Source organism: Sparus aurata, chromosome 21 (assembly GCF_900880675.1).
Source record: "Sparus aurata chromosome 21, fSpaAur1.1, whole genome shotgun sequence".
Taxonomy (NCBI): Eukaryota; Metazoa; Chordata; class Actinopteri; order Spariformes; family Sparidae; genus Sparus; species Sparus aurata.
Window position 1 is genome coordinate 26,659,130 of NC_044207.1, and position 14,501 is coordinate 26,673,630.

Below are 14,501 nucleotides of genomic sequence, written 5' to 3' on the forward strand. Positions count from 1 at the left end.
CTCTCTCTCTCTCTCTCTCTCTCTAACACACACCGGAGCCCTCCCCCTCCCCCCTCCCCCTCCTTAACACATGACGTGATGCAGGCAAGGTCTCCAATAGCAACCGTATCCCCCATCACCCCCTATTACCCCCATCACCAACCCACACACACACATACACACACCTCCTCCTGATCCGGCTGGATCGCTGACTGCTGCAAAGAGGTGGCCGCTGAGAAAAGCTCCACTCTTGTGTAGCGGTGGCTGATTTTCTCCCCAGTGCTCCTCGGGGGCTAAAATGAAGATAAGCACCTTGAAACCCTGTAGATTCCCCTAATATAGTGTCTAATTATAGCTGCTGGCAGGGATACAGGGTCAGAGCTCCGTGACAGCTCCTACAGAGCAGAACTCCCTCACTAAATTACAGCCGGACCCTCTGCGATCCTCCGGAGCAGGGAGACGCAGCTCACTGTGGACTTTATTAGAATACATTCAGAACTCCACAGGAGGTGGACGACACAAAGAGACGAGGTAACTGGAGTCGAGGACAACAGATGTTAGGAGTTAAAGGTGGAATATGGAGGAAGAACTTTAACTGTGGCTGCTGTTAGCAAGTTAGCTCAGTTAGCTGTGCAGCTAGTGGCCCAGACGGGGAGTTGAGGTCTATCCAACTCAATACATACAAAACAACTTTGAAACAACGTCAGAACTGTCATTGTTTTACTGACTTTTAAAACATGTTTTAAACAGTAGCCGCTGTGAGCTTATTAGCTCAGTTAGCCGTGCAGCTAGCGGTTCAGCTCGGAGCCCTGGTTGGTCTTGTTCACACAGGAGAATTAGCAGCAGCATGCTAACTTCAGTCGATATTTTAACAGCTCAACACTCAAACAACCTCAAAACAGTCATTGTTATTCTGACTGTCTGAATTTTGGTTACTTTTTTTTATGTTTTAAACCAATAATCATTTTTCATATTCCACCTTTTGAAATTTTTCCACCTTTCAAAATGTGAAACAGGCGTATTTTTTAAGCATGTCCATTAAATTTAATGATAATAGTACGTTTAAAAAAAGTCTAATCAGATATTCTGACATCATTTTGACATCACAATTTTTATTTTAACTGAAAAAAAAAACCCAAATCCCAAATGATTTAAAGCCGAAAATGGATAATTATGTGGATAAATGGTCATGGATGAGCTAGATAGCAATTAGTTTACAACAAATTCTCCAAAAATGTTTAGTATTTGTATTTTTTTGGGGGGGATTTTATGTTCTTTATGTATTCACATGTCTATAATCCAGTAATTTCACATAGTTACAGAAAAGAGTGCAGAGGCGTTTATTCACTAAACTATGGAATGTGTGAATTTTGTTTAAGGAACAAGAAGTAAAAGATAAAATCATGATGATTTGATGTGTTGGGGCCTCTGTCATAACTTCTTTATGATGCTGTTTTGTCACACATTTTGATTAATTGTGCAGCCCTGATTTTAACAATAACACATTACTCATTTGTCACATTATGGGCAGATCCTTGATACAAATTTGGGCTTTTAGAAAGAGAAAATGACAAGGAAGGAAATAGCGGATGGCAAACTCTCCAACCGAGGACAACAGGGTACCAATTATCCATACCTGACCTTTACTACACAATACGAACAAAGTGTAAAATACCGGGGAAGACTGACCTTTTCTTATGTGCAGATGTCACCCATTATGAATTGTACACTACGGGAAGATCCCATTCCGGTACAATTACAATTCATGCTCACGTCCACCCACTAATTATGCCGGTAATCAATCAATCCATTATTTTAATAGAAAAAAAAATGTAAAAATTACATGTAAATCTCCCCTGATTCTAAAAAAAACACATTCGCATGCGACACAGGCCTTTGTTTCATACGATTTGGTCTTATTTAGGTCACACAGTGTGACAAACAGCCGCCACGAGGGCAGAGTGTGAGGTGTCGGGGGCTGTGGCGTTGGAGGCTGGCGTGACGCTTCGGGACTGTGTGAACGAGGCTTTTTCCTTCTTGCCATCTTGTGTCTTTGCTGACCGACGCTCAGCTCGGCTCTATACACGGCGTCAGCAACTCTGGCCCTTCCTGTATTTTTGTCCATCCTTGATGCATTACAAATGAATCCCCGGCCTGGACTAATGGCTCGGTTAAAAAAAAAAAAAAAAAAAAAAGTCACTCCGAACAACTCATTCTCTCTCCCTCGCTCCCTCGACAAAGAGACCGCTTGACAGCAAAATTAACCAACTGCCACCACTTGTGATGGTAATTGGAAGCTACAGTTTTTGAGTCCTTAGCGTGGTCTTGAGGGGACAAAGGCTGCCGCTCTGATTGATTTTCTTTGTTGCTGCTGACATCTAGTGGGAGCTCGCTATTATGTGATGGTGCATTCGCTTAAAAAAAGATGAACACAAAGGGGTTTTTTGAGTACAGGATCAGGTGTGTCATTGTGTCTCTGGCAGGGGGAAAAAAAAAGGATTCCAAAAATTATTTTAACTTTATGACACAAAAAACAAGATGACTTTAGCACAAAGAATATCTTTATAATTCGGAGGATGTACTTCTTATTGGTCTTTGCCGACAGGCGGTGCGGGAGACATTTCCTCTTTGTCCCTGGAGCTGCCTTTGACCTCTCCACATCATAGGTCGAGCTTTCATTGTCAATATATTGAGGCTAAACATAATGGTTACCACATCACCAGACACCTTCTACAGAAAGGTCAGAGGTCAGGTCAGCTAAAGCGATCCCTCGGATCTATGATCTCATTTAACAGAAGGGGGGGGGGTTGCATTTTGTCCGGGGGACTTGAACCCCTCTTCACCCAGCTGGTGTTCCTCTGCTGACTGTATCGACGTGACACCTGTCACATTCACAGTATCGAAAGCAGATCGTTTATATATTTCAGCCTGGCTAATCTTTCAAATAAACGAGCTCAGACTGTTTCTGTTTCCTGTCAGAATAATGCCGTCTCTGTTGTCTGTGTACTGTCTCCGCCAGTCACACTGCGACCTGCCCGACTGTATAGCATTACAGTATTCCCATTTTCAGAGTTGAAGCTAGGGCAAAAGATCCCTAAAATTAGCAGGGTAAGTGCCCTGTCTCTACCGCTGCCCCGCAGCAGTGACGTTAATTGCGCTCTATTTATACTCGAAGAGTGCAGGACTCAGAAAGATCAAGTTTCTGTTATGCATTATTTCAGTGTCCTCAGGTTCATGTGACGGGAGCGGCGGAGAGCACATGTTTGGTATAAAGAGCTGATTATAAACGGGCACTGATTGCTTTTTAATTTTCTTCTGATATCACACAATGTAAAACAGTTCGTCTACCACTTTCTAAATCAGACAATTTTATGGATCTGGCTGCCCGGATGGGATTGTAGAGCTTTTAATGTGCTGCTATCCCGAGCATTAAAGTCCATCTAATTATGTATGACGATGCTCTTAATGCAACTGCAAACGGCACTTGAGATAAAGAACCCGCAAGCAAATCAGAGCATGGAGAGGGAGGTAATCAATCACCAGTCTTTGGATGCTTAATGATCGGTTTCCGTATTTAAAACAACAAGTTTCAAAGAAAGCTTTTCCACACAGGTTATGTTGCGACACTGAATTTTATTCAAGTATCCCCAACACGCTTCTGTTCTCGAGTTATCATCATCAGTTAAACGAATCAGTTGAGAAAGAGAAAGGCAGCGACTGTTCAGATAGCCTGAATGTAAGTTTGTCTATTTCGGATTTAGAGCCTCTCAGTGTGCAGTCGACTTGGTGGTGCTTCGCACAGACAAACAAATAAAACATTCATGATGACACAAGATGAACAAAAGAGAGACCATTTAAAAATAAGACTAAGATGCAGGAATGGAGCCGTCCGTTTCCATTTCTGTGAGCTGCATCCGAGGTTAAAGGGAAAATCCACTCCAAAAACAGAATTGACACATGATCTTGAACAGACTTTTCTGATGGAGACTAACCGGAGGGCTCGAGCTCTGTTATCATCACAAAATGTTCTGTTTCTGATACTGCCTCTCTGACAGCGAATTAGGCATCTCTGGTTTTGTTGACATGACACAGAAGAAGAGGTATGTAGGCACACTTTGAGCTCCAGTCTGAAACGATTCATTTGGACATAGGCAGGTATCTTAAGAAAACATTCTCGAGATGCCAATTCATTGTCAGTGAAGCAGCCGCCGATCAGCGGGTCAACATCCGGTTAGGATTAGCATGTGAAATGGAAAAGAATAATCCCGTGAAAAATATGTTCATGTAGTGAATTCATGGCCTCTAATTGGAATATCATAAACTGCATAGGTTAGAAAACGTATGTGTGGAGAACTGGGGGAGTGTTAGCCAAACAATGGCACCTGCTCTTTTCACATGAGGACACCTTGAGAGGATCCTCATCCTCATTGTTATAAAGCGGTCAAATCACAGTCACAGTCTGAAAATATCAAATATCTTCTGGAACTGGAAGCTTCACGTATCACCTGTATCACCTGTATCACCTGTAGGTTATCACCTCGCCTTATAATTAAAGTTAAGTTAGTTGCTTTTTTCATTTCCTGCCACCAGTTAACAGTCTGTAACAGAACATGGCTGGATGGCTGACATTTGGCACAGTAAAATCAACACCTTCCCGTATAGAGAATGGTCTCGTGTGAACAGGCAGAACCGGGCAAAGGGAAAAACTGCCAGCGAGCAAAGTTTGTTCAAACACATCCTTTTTCTGAATGAATTTGCAAGTGAGCTACAATATTCACTCTTCATTTCCATGCATGTTTTTTTTTTTCTTTTTCTGGCTAGTTTGTTCAGGTGCTTCCTATCAGTAATGCTAAAACCCATCTTCCGTACAGTCCGGCCACCGCCAAACACACACACACAAGCACCATCGTATCATAAGTCTCCTTTTAACTGGGACAAAAAGGGGGGGGGGGATGCATTAAAGCCTACATTAAGTTGGAAGTTTCACCCAGCTTTAAACAGCAGTAGGAACCAACAATCACTTTGAAAGTCTATGTGACTTCTTGTTAGAAGTCGAGCAATGACTGACCAGATATCAGCCAGAGATTTATAACCCCGTGGCTGGATGTATATTACTATGGTTTGGTCTGACAGGAGCGAAGCGGATGTCAAAAAGGAGACAGTGATGAAGGAGAATGGCGTGGAGAGGGACGTCTGTGGCAGGTCGTACTAAAGGTATGGGGGTCAACAGGAAGAGTAGTGCAGGGGGGGTCTCTTCATGGGACAGAAGTGGAAGTCAGTGCAGCTCAATGAAAGCCTCCATCTCCTCAGAGATCAGTCCCCTGTAGGGCAGTCTGTGCTTTTCTATTGCACGCGCCGCCAGGCACTGAAGGGTGACGTAGTTGAGCGGGTAGAGGGCCGGGTGTCCGCTGCTCTGCTCGTCCAGCAGCTCGTAGGCCGTCTTCCTCTGCGCGTTTTTAGCGTCAAAGTGAGCCCCGGCCTTCATAAGTAGCGCCATAATCTCCGGACAGCCGTTGTTAGCAGCGATGTGCAGCGGAGTGTTGTTCTCGCAGTCGCGCGAGTCGACGTCGGCGCCGCACTCTAGGAGCAGAGCTGCCACCGCCTGGGAGGGGAAGCGGCCCACGGGGTAGCGGCCCACTGACGTGGTTTCCTTGTCTACGGCCATGTGGAGAGGGGTGAAGCCGCTGCGCCCTCGAGGGTTGAGCTTCAGCAGGCGGTACACTGTGTGCTTCTTCTGGTGCTCCTGCTCGGGGCTGCACTCCAGCTTCTCCAGCAGGAAGATGAGGTGCAGGATGATGGAGAGGGCTTTGGTGAACTGAGGAGCTTCCGGTGGGTTGTCCCTCTGCGCCACCGCTCTCTCCACCTCCCTCACACTTTTCCCCAGCACAGTCATCAGGTCGTGGAAGGTGATGCGCGTCGACAAGGTGCCCTTGGCCCGGTCTTGGAGAACAAAAGAGAAGAGCTCTGCAAAGGACAAGAAACTGGAGGCTGTCATGGGACTGAGGGGGTCCAGGTTGCTCTGCTGCATGTCTAAAGCATATTTCCAAAGGCTGATGCAGCGCTCAAAGTTGCCCGAGTCAGCATACACAGCTCCCCTGTAGCGGATGTAATAAGAGGTGTCTGGGTGGGACGGCCCCAGGATGCGCTCTCTAACTAACAAGGCCTGCATCCTCATTTCATCCGGGTCTGTGATCAGAGCCTCCAGCTCCTCTGCAGTGTTCACCTCCTGTGCACAGCCGTAGGCAGGGATAGGGGGACCGGGTGGAGGCTTGGCCAGCGATCCGGTTTTGTCCCCTGGCTGCCTCAGCTCCATGGCCCTTCTCCAGTACCTCATCGCCCCCAGGAGATCCCGCTTTTTGTCCACAAAAGTCGCCCCGAGGAGTTCAAGCGCATCGATGCGTTCCTCTCTGGAGGTGCGGGGCTGGTGGGCGAGGTACTCCACGATGTTGGTGTGACCCGTTACACTTGCAGCGAGCAGCGGAGTCATCCCGTATCCATCCCTCTCCATGCGAGCGTTGCACTTGAGCAGCATCTTCATGATGTCCAGGCTGCCTGACTCAGCACAGTCGTGGAGGGCGGTGTTTCCTTTCACGCTCTTGCGGTTGACATCAGCACCGCGGTCCAGGAGGAACTTGGCGATCTCCTTGTGGCCCTTGTAACAGGAGATCATGAGGCAGGTGTGGCCGTGGCGGTTGGCGACCTCCATGTCGGCGCTGTGCTCCACCAGGTAGCGGACGATCTCCAGGTGGCCGTCAAAGCAGGCAGCTCGGAGCGGCGTTGAGTTAGTTAGCGTTGCGTTGTTGACTGAGGCACCGTGTTTGAGCAGCGTCTTCACCACGGGGAGGTGACCGGCCGCCGACGCCGCCCACAGCGGCGGAGCCCCCTCGATGGTCTCGCCGTCAAAGTTAACCGCCCCCCCGAGTTCGACATTCGCTTTACAATGTTCGAGGAGGTAATCCACCACCTCTAAATGTCCGTACCTGGAGGCTATCAGCAGAGGCGTGCCTCCCTGGGTCTTCTCCTCGGCCAGAGCCTCCAGCTCCTCCGGAGTTTTGTTGCTCAGCAACTTCTGGATAAGTTTCAGCTTACCATCTCTGGCCGCGTTGAAAACCGCCGTGGTTATGTCCATTTTACAGGCTCTGAGCTGCCGCGCTGGACACCAACCCCATTACCACTCGGTTCTGGACCAACTGTCGAGTCTGTTTTTAAACAGCACCGGGCAGGAATCTTAGTTCGGACTCGGTTTCTAGCTCACATCTTTCTGCCATTTTGAGGGTGCTGTCAAGATGGCGTTTGTGTTGTTTGACAGGTCTGTGTTTACGATGACAGCGAGGCATTGTGGGTGACGTAGTTCTGACGGAATTCCTTGTTCCCGGAGGTGGAGGGATTTTTCTGCCTTACAGAACGACATTCCCCGTGATGCACTTCGGCAGTTAAAGGGTCTACCAGCTGATGGGTTCGTTTGTTACGGTTGTTCGCACCAACTCACGTCGACGGGCAGTGCCAGCTGATTCCCGGCTCACAAACCGAACACACCCCCAGAAACACGATACTTTCAACTGATAACAGATATAGAAGAAGATACACGTCACTGTCCTAGTTTGTCCAGCAACAGAATAAAAATATGACTTCAAAGATTAAAAAAAAAGATATATATATATATATATATATATATATATATATATATATATATATATATATATATATATGTATATATATGTGTGTGTGTGTGTGTATATATATATATATATATATATATATATATATATATATATATATATATATATACATATTTGTGTTTAATCAAATTTAAAGTAACAACATATATAATTAATACACAGTTTTTATGTATCCACAGTGTTGGGAATCAAATTACCATTTAAATGGAGCAGCTGTTTTCTTCTTTTTACTTTTTTTTTTTCATGTTGTAAAGAATATATGTTGATATAAACATTTACATTGAGTTGGGGGGAGCAGGGCATCTTGTCACACTCATTTTTGCAGTCAAAAGTCTGATTTATATGGACCAGTGTTCTGAATATCAGGGCTTCATTAATGTGAATGAAAAAAAAGGAACAACTCATGAACAAATAACAAATTAACTAATATTGATAGGTCTCTGCAGACCAAACATCTTAACAGATGAACACGTCAAAAAAAAAAAATGAAAAATTACAAAAAACAAATGAATCCTGACTTACTACGACTTTTTTAATTTGCTTAATATTTAATCATTATGATCTTGTTTCTAATTAAAGGCTTATTATACACCCTGCTGTATATTTCAACCTATTTGTGGCCACAACATTTCTAACAGTACATAAATGCACCACACAAAGTAGTTTAGTTGAATCAATTGCCCGTGTGATGAAACCCGTCCATACAGAAGTGTTTGCAATAACAAAATAATTAATTTGCCACCATCCTGTTTGCACTTGCAGAACAGTTCACACACACTTTTTTCGACTGCACAACATCGTTTTGGGTGATCTGGTCACTGAAGGTATCAGGAAGCTGTTTAACTACTTCGAGGGGGTTGCTGGACACGAGGAGACCAGCTCCAGAACCTGCTGAACACACTGAGCAGGTTATTGATCCAACATCTGGCATCACAGCATCAGAGGCTGCACACAGCCCAGATGTTTCAGAGACTTCCACAACAGAGGATGCCACTGAATCAGCGCCATGTGGTAAAAGGCGCAGTGACAGCTGAAGAAAAGCTTTTTAATAAGTTGGACAGTGACGATTCAAAAGTCTGTCAGCGAAAGGAGGAAGCGCTGATGGCCAGAAAGGACAAGGGCTCTGCAGCAGTCACCAACAAAGACGACGAGCAGCAGCAGAGCCATCTGACATCCATAACTGAGATGCTCGAGACAAGAAGAAGAAGAAGAAGAAGAAGAAGAAGAAGAAGAAGAAGAAGAAGAAGAAGAAAGGCCAGACGACCAAACTGTTCAAGAGCTGAATGAAGGCCCCAGCTTCAGCATTCAACAGTGGATTTAAATGATTCCCTTACAAAGAAATAACAAAGGTGTCCTTTGCAAACAAACAACACCAAAGACCAGAGAGGGGACTCGGATGTTGACGTACAAACTGTAAAGTCGTACAAAACACAACATTTATTGGAACTTGGATGTATTTTTGATCTTTCCACTCTTTGAAAAATCATCCAGCTACTTTCATATTCATGAATGCAGTGTGGCATGCAGGACTCTGCAGCTGCTGATGAGAGTTGAGCTGTGAAGTAGGATTAGGATACGATCTAAAAAATGAATACTAGTTGAAATCTGGGGGGATTTGAGTGTTGGTGTAATGACATGACACCTTCGGCTCGGCAACAATCACAGAGATCTGAATTTTCACTTCTTCGTCATTAAACCGAAAGACGGAAAAAGGAAAACAAAAATCATAATCGAACAAACACGTCAACACATTGTCTGTTATTTTTATTTTTTTTTCGAGAATGCACCAAAGTTACTTTTAAAACACTAAAACTTTGAGTAGTTTACAAGGAAATTCAGGACACGTCAGACGACTGTGCCAGAATGATAATGTTGTTGGCAGACAGGCTGTGTGATAGTCCCTGCCTGCGTTTCTCGTCAAACAGCAGAAGTAATTGTTACTTAAAATGAATGATTATTCATGTAAATGTAAATTATTCAATTTTAAAGTGCCTGGGTAGCATTTGGAGACTGACCTCCGCAAAGTCTCTCCGTCACCTCTCTTAATGTCACCAAGCGAGCTGCCCTGACGGCTGAGATTCTTCTAAAAGCATCAAACGTCGCAGGAACGAGCTCGAGGTATCTCATGATAAATTGCTGCTGTTTGGCCTCTTTCAAGTCTATAATCAACACAATCTGTCATCAGGTTTTTGTAAATGAGTCCCAGCCACTTTATAAACCCCGAAGAAGAGCAGAGAGTATTTTATTGTGAAATAACCAAAACTGTTTTAACTTGGGCACGAAATATGTGTTTTCAAGTAGGATCCCATTACTTACAGTACGACGCTGAATGAGAAATGTCTTTTTTAAAGACTTCTGTATCAGTGGAATTAAAAAAAAGGTTTAGAAACACTTAATGCTTCACTCCATGCAGAGTTTATTACCTTATTTTGTCTCTTTCCCATAAATTGCATTACCCAAAGTCTGCGGAGGCAAATATACTTAATTTCTCTTTGCCAGTTTTATCTCTCTGCTCTCGAGACTGTAGTAATTAACAGTTCTTAAAGCTCACAGATGAATGTTTCTTTTATAAGTGAATGGAGCCGGCTGCAGATCAGCCTGAGAGTGTTTTTTTTTAAAAAATGAAATGTGTTTTTCTTTCCTTTTTCGGGGTCATCGGAGCGTCTGTCCCACTGTGTGTGAGGGCAGGTCACAAGTCAATTAAATTAGCTTTTCATAATTCAGTATTTCTCAAGGATTGAGAGGTGTCGTTCTAGCGTTCCGCCAGTAGAGGGCGCATCACATCCACATTTGGATGATGCTCCTCAGTACAGCAACCACTGTGTGCATGACAGATGCATTATGGACCGCAGGGACGTGTTGTACTCCCTCAGCACAGACGTGACTTCGTGCCGCAACCCAAATATTGAACACATAAATAAAGATGTTTCCTCCTCACTGTGCAGATGGGCAGGAGGGTTCTTGATTCATGAGAGTCGTGATTAAACCTCACGCTGCCTTTAATATCAATTTGAAACCCCTCCGGAGGACAGGCCGTGTAGTAAACATGCCTTCGAAATTAAACAGGGAGTTCGGCTGCACACGAAGACAATATCGTGCGCAGAGATTCCGGATTTAAAAGCCTTCGCAAATGACACCCAGCCTGCGCCTGCCTCCCGGGGGCCCGGCCTCCGAGCTGTTTACAAAATCTGGAACGCTGGAAGGCGGCTGGGGGGGACGGGGGGGGAGTGATCATTTCCTCGGGCTCGTGCTTGATCCTGAGGAATTATTAGAAGACAATCACAGAGACAAAGCTGCGGGCTGAAATAGAAAAAAAAGCACGAGTGAGTTCAACGTTTTTTTTTTTATTCACGTGTTCACATGTCACCACATGTAACAACAGTCATATTAACAGTACATCCAGGGGCACATTACAGCCTAATCCCCAAATATATCAATTCTTCAGTACACAGAGGACCACAGGAACGTGCAAAAAATCCACATGTACTATCACTGCGTCATCACTGCGGCTGACATGACACTGAGCCACATCGGAAGGAAAACACCTCAATACTTAGGCACGACAGCGCCACTGTTCACGTTGCTAATACACTGGTAAGCATGTACATAACGGTTCGCTTCCGTATGCTGGAGCGCTTCTTTATTCTGGTTCGTGCGAGGAGCAGCTCCCCTCGTCATCAACGTGATCGGCACGCTTTCACCTGCCCAGTCTTCGTCACATCTGTGGAGCGCGATAGAAAAGGTGGCCAGAGAAGAAAAAAAGGGCCCCCCCCCCCCCCCCCCCGGAGACGTGGAGCTGCTTGTTTTCACCCGGGTCTTGACAGCGCCTCCCTAGAGGCCCGCGAGCAGCTCGCTGAGCAGCACCTCCCTCTCGCCTAGAAGCACGTCTCTCCTCAGACTGGTCCCTTTGTTCACTACCTTTATCTTCATGGCCAGACTCTTCACCTGCGCCTTGGGCAGCGCGTCAAAAAAGAAGTCCTCGTTGAACACCGGGTTCCTGCTGTTCTTGATGATGGTGCTCCTCTGTTTCTGCTGCTTGCCCGGTTTCAGGTAGAGCGCCACGCAGCAGTTGATGCTCTTAAGATCCGTCTGCCTGTCGTAAAGGGCCTCGGCCGCCAGCACGCGCACCCTCAGCCGGGCCGCCTCCGGGTCGTAGTGAGTGCTCAGCCTCAGTGTCCCCCCCTTGTGGAGGTTGACGGTGTGCTCGCGCTGCAGGACGTCTGCCGCCGCGCCCCGCGAGCCGCCGCTTTTACATCCTCTGAAGGCCGGGGACAGGGGGCAGCGGTTGCGGCGGCGCTGCATGTTGGGGCTGTTGTCTGCTGAGCTGCAGTCGTCAGTGGAGAGAGAGCTGTGGCGTGCCAGGGTGCGCTTGGCACGAGTCACCTTCAGGGAGAGAGAAAAGGCAACGGGTGAACACACAGGAAGAAGAAAAACCCTCAGCGTCATCAACAGCAACTAACAATTATTTAATTATGGTATTAATCTGTTGATCATTCTCTCGATTAATCGATTGGATGTTTGGTTCTTTTCCGAGAGTGACTTCCTCAAATGTCTTGTTTCATCCAAAGATATTGTGTTTACCGTCACAGTGTAAAGAAACCAGGAAACATTGACAGCTGAGAGGCTGGAATCAGAGACTTTGGACTTTTTTTCCTTGAGACGATTAATCGATTATCAAAGCAGTCGACGGTTAAAGTAAGAAACAGCTGTCACCTTGGCCTGCGTCTGCTGTGTGATGGAGCGTAGGAGGGACGCAGAGCGGGACAGGAGAGGGGAGTTAAACGGGGATGAGTCTGCTGACGAGCAGGTGTCGCTCTCTCCGCCGCTGAAGTACCGGTAGGGGTTGGGGTCCGCTGGAGCCAGCAGAGTCCCCCCCTGGGAGCGCCTCTGGGAGTTGGGTGAGGTATAAGGGCTGTTGGGGTCGCTGTGGAAGAGGCTCTCCTTGCGTCGGGTGTGGGGAGACTCCACCAGGGTGGAGAACCCGTAGGAGGTCTGAGCCTTGGGGACGTAGGGCAGAGACATTGCAGTCTGTGACTGAGGGTCTGCGTTGGTGTTGACATCAGAGCTGACCCTGTCCACAGATGCCGGCTCGTCGGCGCTCTCTATCTGGATGATGTGACGGTTGGCCGACTTCTGGAGGTTGCGGGCGTCGCCCACCATGCGGGAGAAGAGGCGAGGGCTGCAGGGGTTCTTGCTGCTCCGTGCTCTGGGGCTCTGGCTGCAGATGGCGTGGTCAGAGGAGGAGGGGCGCAGCCTGGAGCAGTGCTGAGGCTCAGGGGTGAGGGACTCCTCTGGCGGGCAGCAGATCAGTTTCGGGGGGATGAAGAAATCTGGGATCTTGTCCGGAGTGAGGACGTTGGCGTAAACAGAGACGGGAATGGCCTCTGTTGTCTGTGGGGGCTGGGATTGTGTCCCACTGCTACGGAGCTTCTCCAGGAGCCACATGCCCACTCAGACGCCTCAGCTCACAGCTTCTCTGATCACAGGGAGGAGGAGAGAGCAAACAAACACACATATGAACAGAATCGCATCTCTTTGTTGAGATTTACTAAACATTTTCCCTGAATAACAAAATAATTAGAACTTGGACTCTGTGTGTGTCACTGTTATCCACAGAGGAAACCAAATCTCTTGAACCAATTAGTGGAGGAATGAAGGCTGCAAGCCAAGAAGGACACATTCTCACACAATTCAAACATTAAAAGACTGTCTGGAAATAGATTTTCAAATTAAATGTGAAATCATTGTGCAAAAAAATTGAAAACTAATTTTTTTTTCTCTCTCTCTCTCTTTCTCTCTCTCTCTCTCTATATATATATATATATACACACACATATATATATACATATATATAATTATATACATATCTTATAGCCTAATTCTCCTCTTTAAACGAGCACTACTGAGATTAGTATCACCTCACACAAACTCAGCATCTTCAACAAATCAAACTGCTGCGTTTTTCTTCAAAATAAAACAGGGAAAATAAATAAAAAGTCGTTGGAGTTGTCATTACGCGCTCAAATCATTTAAAACACGAGGAAAGGCGAGTCTAAATAACTTTTCCGCCCCGAACAAAACCCCATTAAGTGCACATGTTAACACCAAACATAAACAAACCTGTTGGTCGTGCAACTCTTTTTCCCTTTTTTCCTTCGAAAAGATGGACCGCCGGCGCGCTCTTGTCCGCAGCCTCTCCAAGCGCTCCGTGCGTAAAAAGGTATTTTCCCGTTCAGCTCCAGTCCAAGCGTGATCCAAAACGCCTGCCAGCGGTTAAAGGCTGCTACACGAGGTACTCCCGCTTTATATGACGGGGGTCTCCGACTTCTGAGCCAATGAGAAGGTTGTGGAAGCCTCCCATGATATTTGCCATAAAAACGCTTCCCTGCGGGTGGGGGTGGGGGTGGGGGCAGTCTAATTTAAAGGCTGTTGCCTCATCAGCCGCAAAGTGTTGCACATTATCACACACCTCATTGATTTTTCTTAAAGAGAGTGACACAGGGATTTCACTGAGCCTACACGTGAGCTCCATCCCCTCATGCATTGTTGCCACACAGTTCCTCTCTGCCTCTCATACATGCGCCTTAATTGGACTTCCTGTTGGGAATCTGGTGATGATGTGGAGTGGCAGCATGTTGTGTTTACATCCACCGGCTCCACTCAGTTTAGCCTGGAGAAAGTTGAGATGACTGTGTGCATCGATGGTCAAATAAGTAAAACAAACCAAGACAGAGTAACAGAAGTTTTATTACATTGATTTTTTTTTTTTTTTTGCTTTAAAAACTTTTTAGTGCTGCGTCAGACGAGCCTATAAATCATCACAGCTGGAGGTTTTAGAAGGAG

The 14,501-nt window shown here is 46.2% G+C and overlaps 2 protein-coding genes across 3 annotated transcripts; both read right to left on the minus strand.

Moving 5' to 3' along the window:
* Nucleotides 1-3,592: 3,592 nt before the first annotated feature.
* On the minus strand, nt 3,593-7,445 carry fem1a (fem-1 homolog a). Its single transcript, XM_030402834.1, has one exon. It carries the CDS (start codon nt 7,106-7,108, stop codon nt 5,255-5,257), a length of 1,854 nt encoding a protein of 617 aa, XP_030258694.1. The 5' UTR covers nt 7,109-7,445; the 3' UTR covers nt 3,593-5,254.
* Nucleotides 7,446-10,982: 3,537 nt separating this feature from the next.
* Nucleotides 10,983-14,201, minus strand: LOC115572592 (C2 calcium-dependent domain-containing protein 4C). 2 transcript variants are annotated; one of them, XM_030402836.1, is made up of 3 exons: nt 13,779-14,201; nt 12,372-13,129; nt 10,983-12,041 (listed from the first exon to the last, which is right to left on the minus strand). In XM_030402836.1, exons 2-3 carry the CDS (start codon nt 13,101-13,103, stop codon nt 11,490-11,492), a joined length of 1,284 nt encoding a protein of 427 aa, XP_030258696.1. In that variant the 5' UTR covers nt 13,104-13,129; nt 13,779-14,201; the 3' UTR covers nt 10,983-11,489. The 2 variants fall into 2 exon arrangements, with proteins under 2 accessions (XP_030258696.1, XP_030258695.1); XM_030402835.1 differs by having other exon boundaries at nt 12,372-13,134; nt 13,779-14,200.
* Between the last annotated feature and the right edge of the window lie 300 nt (nt 14,202-14,501).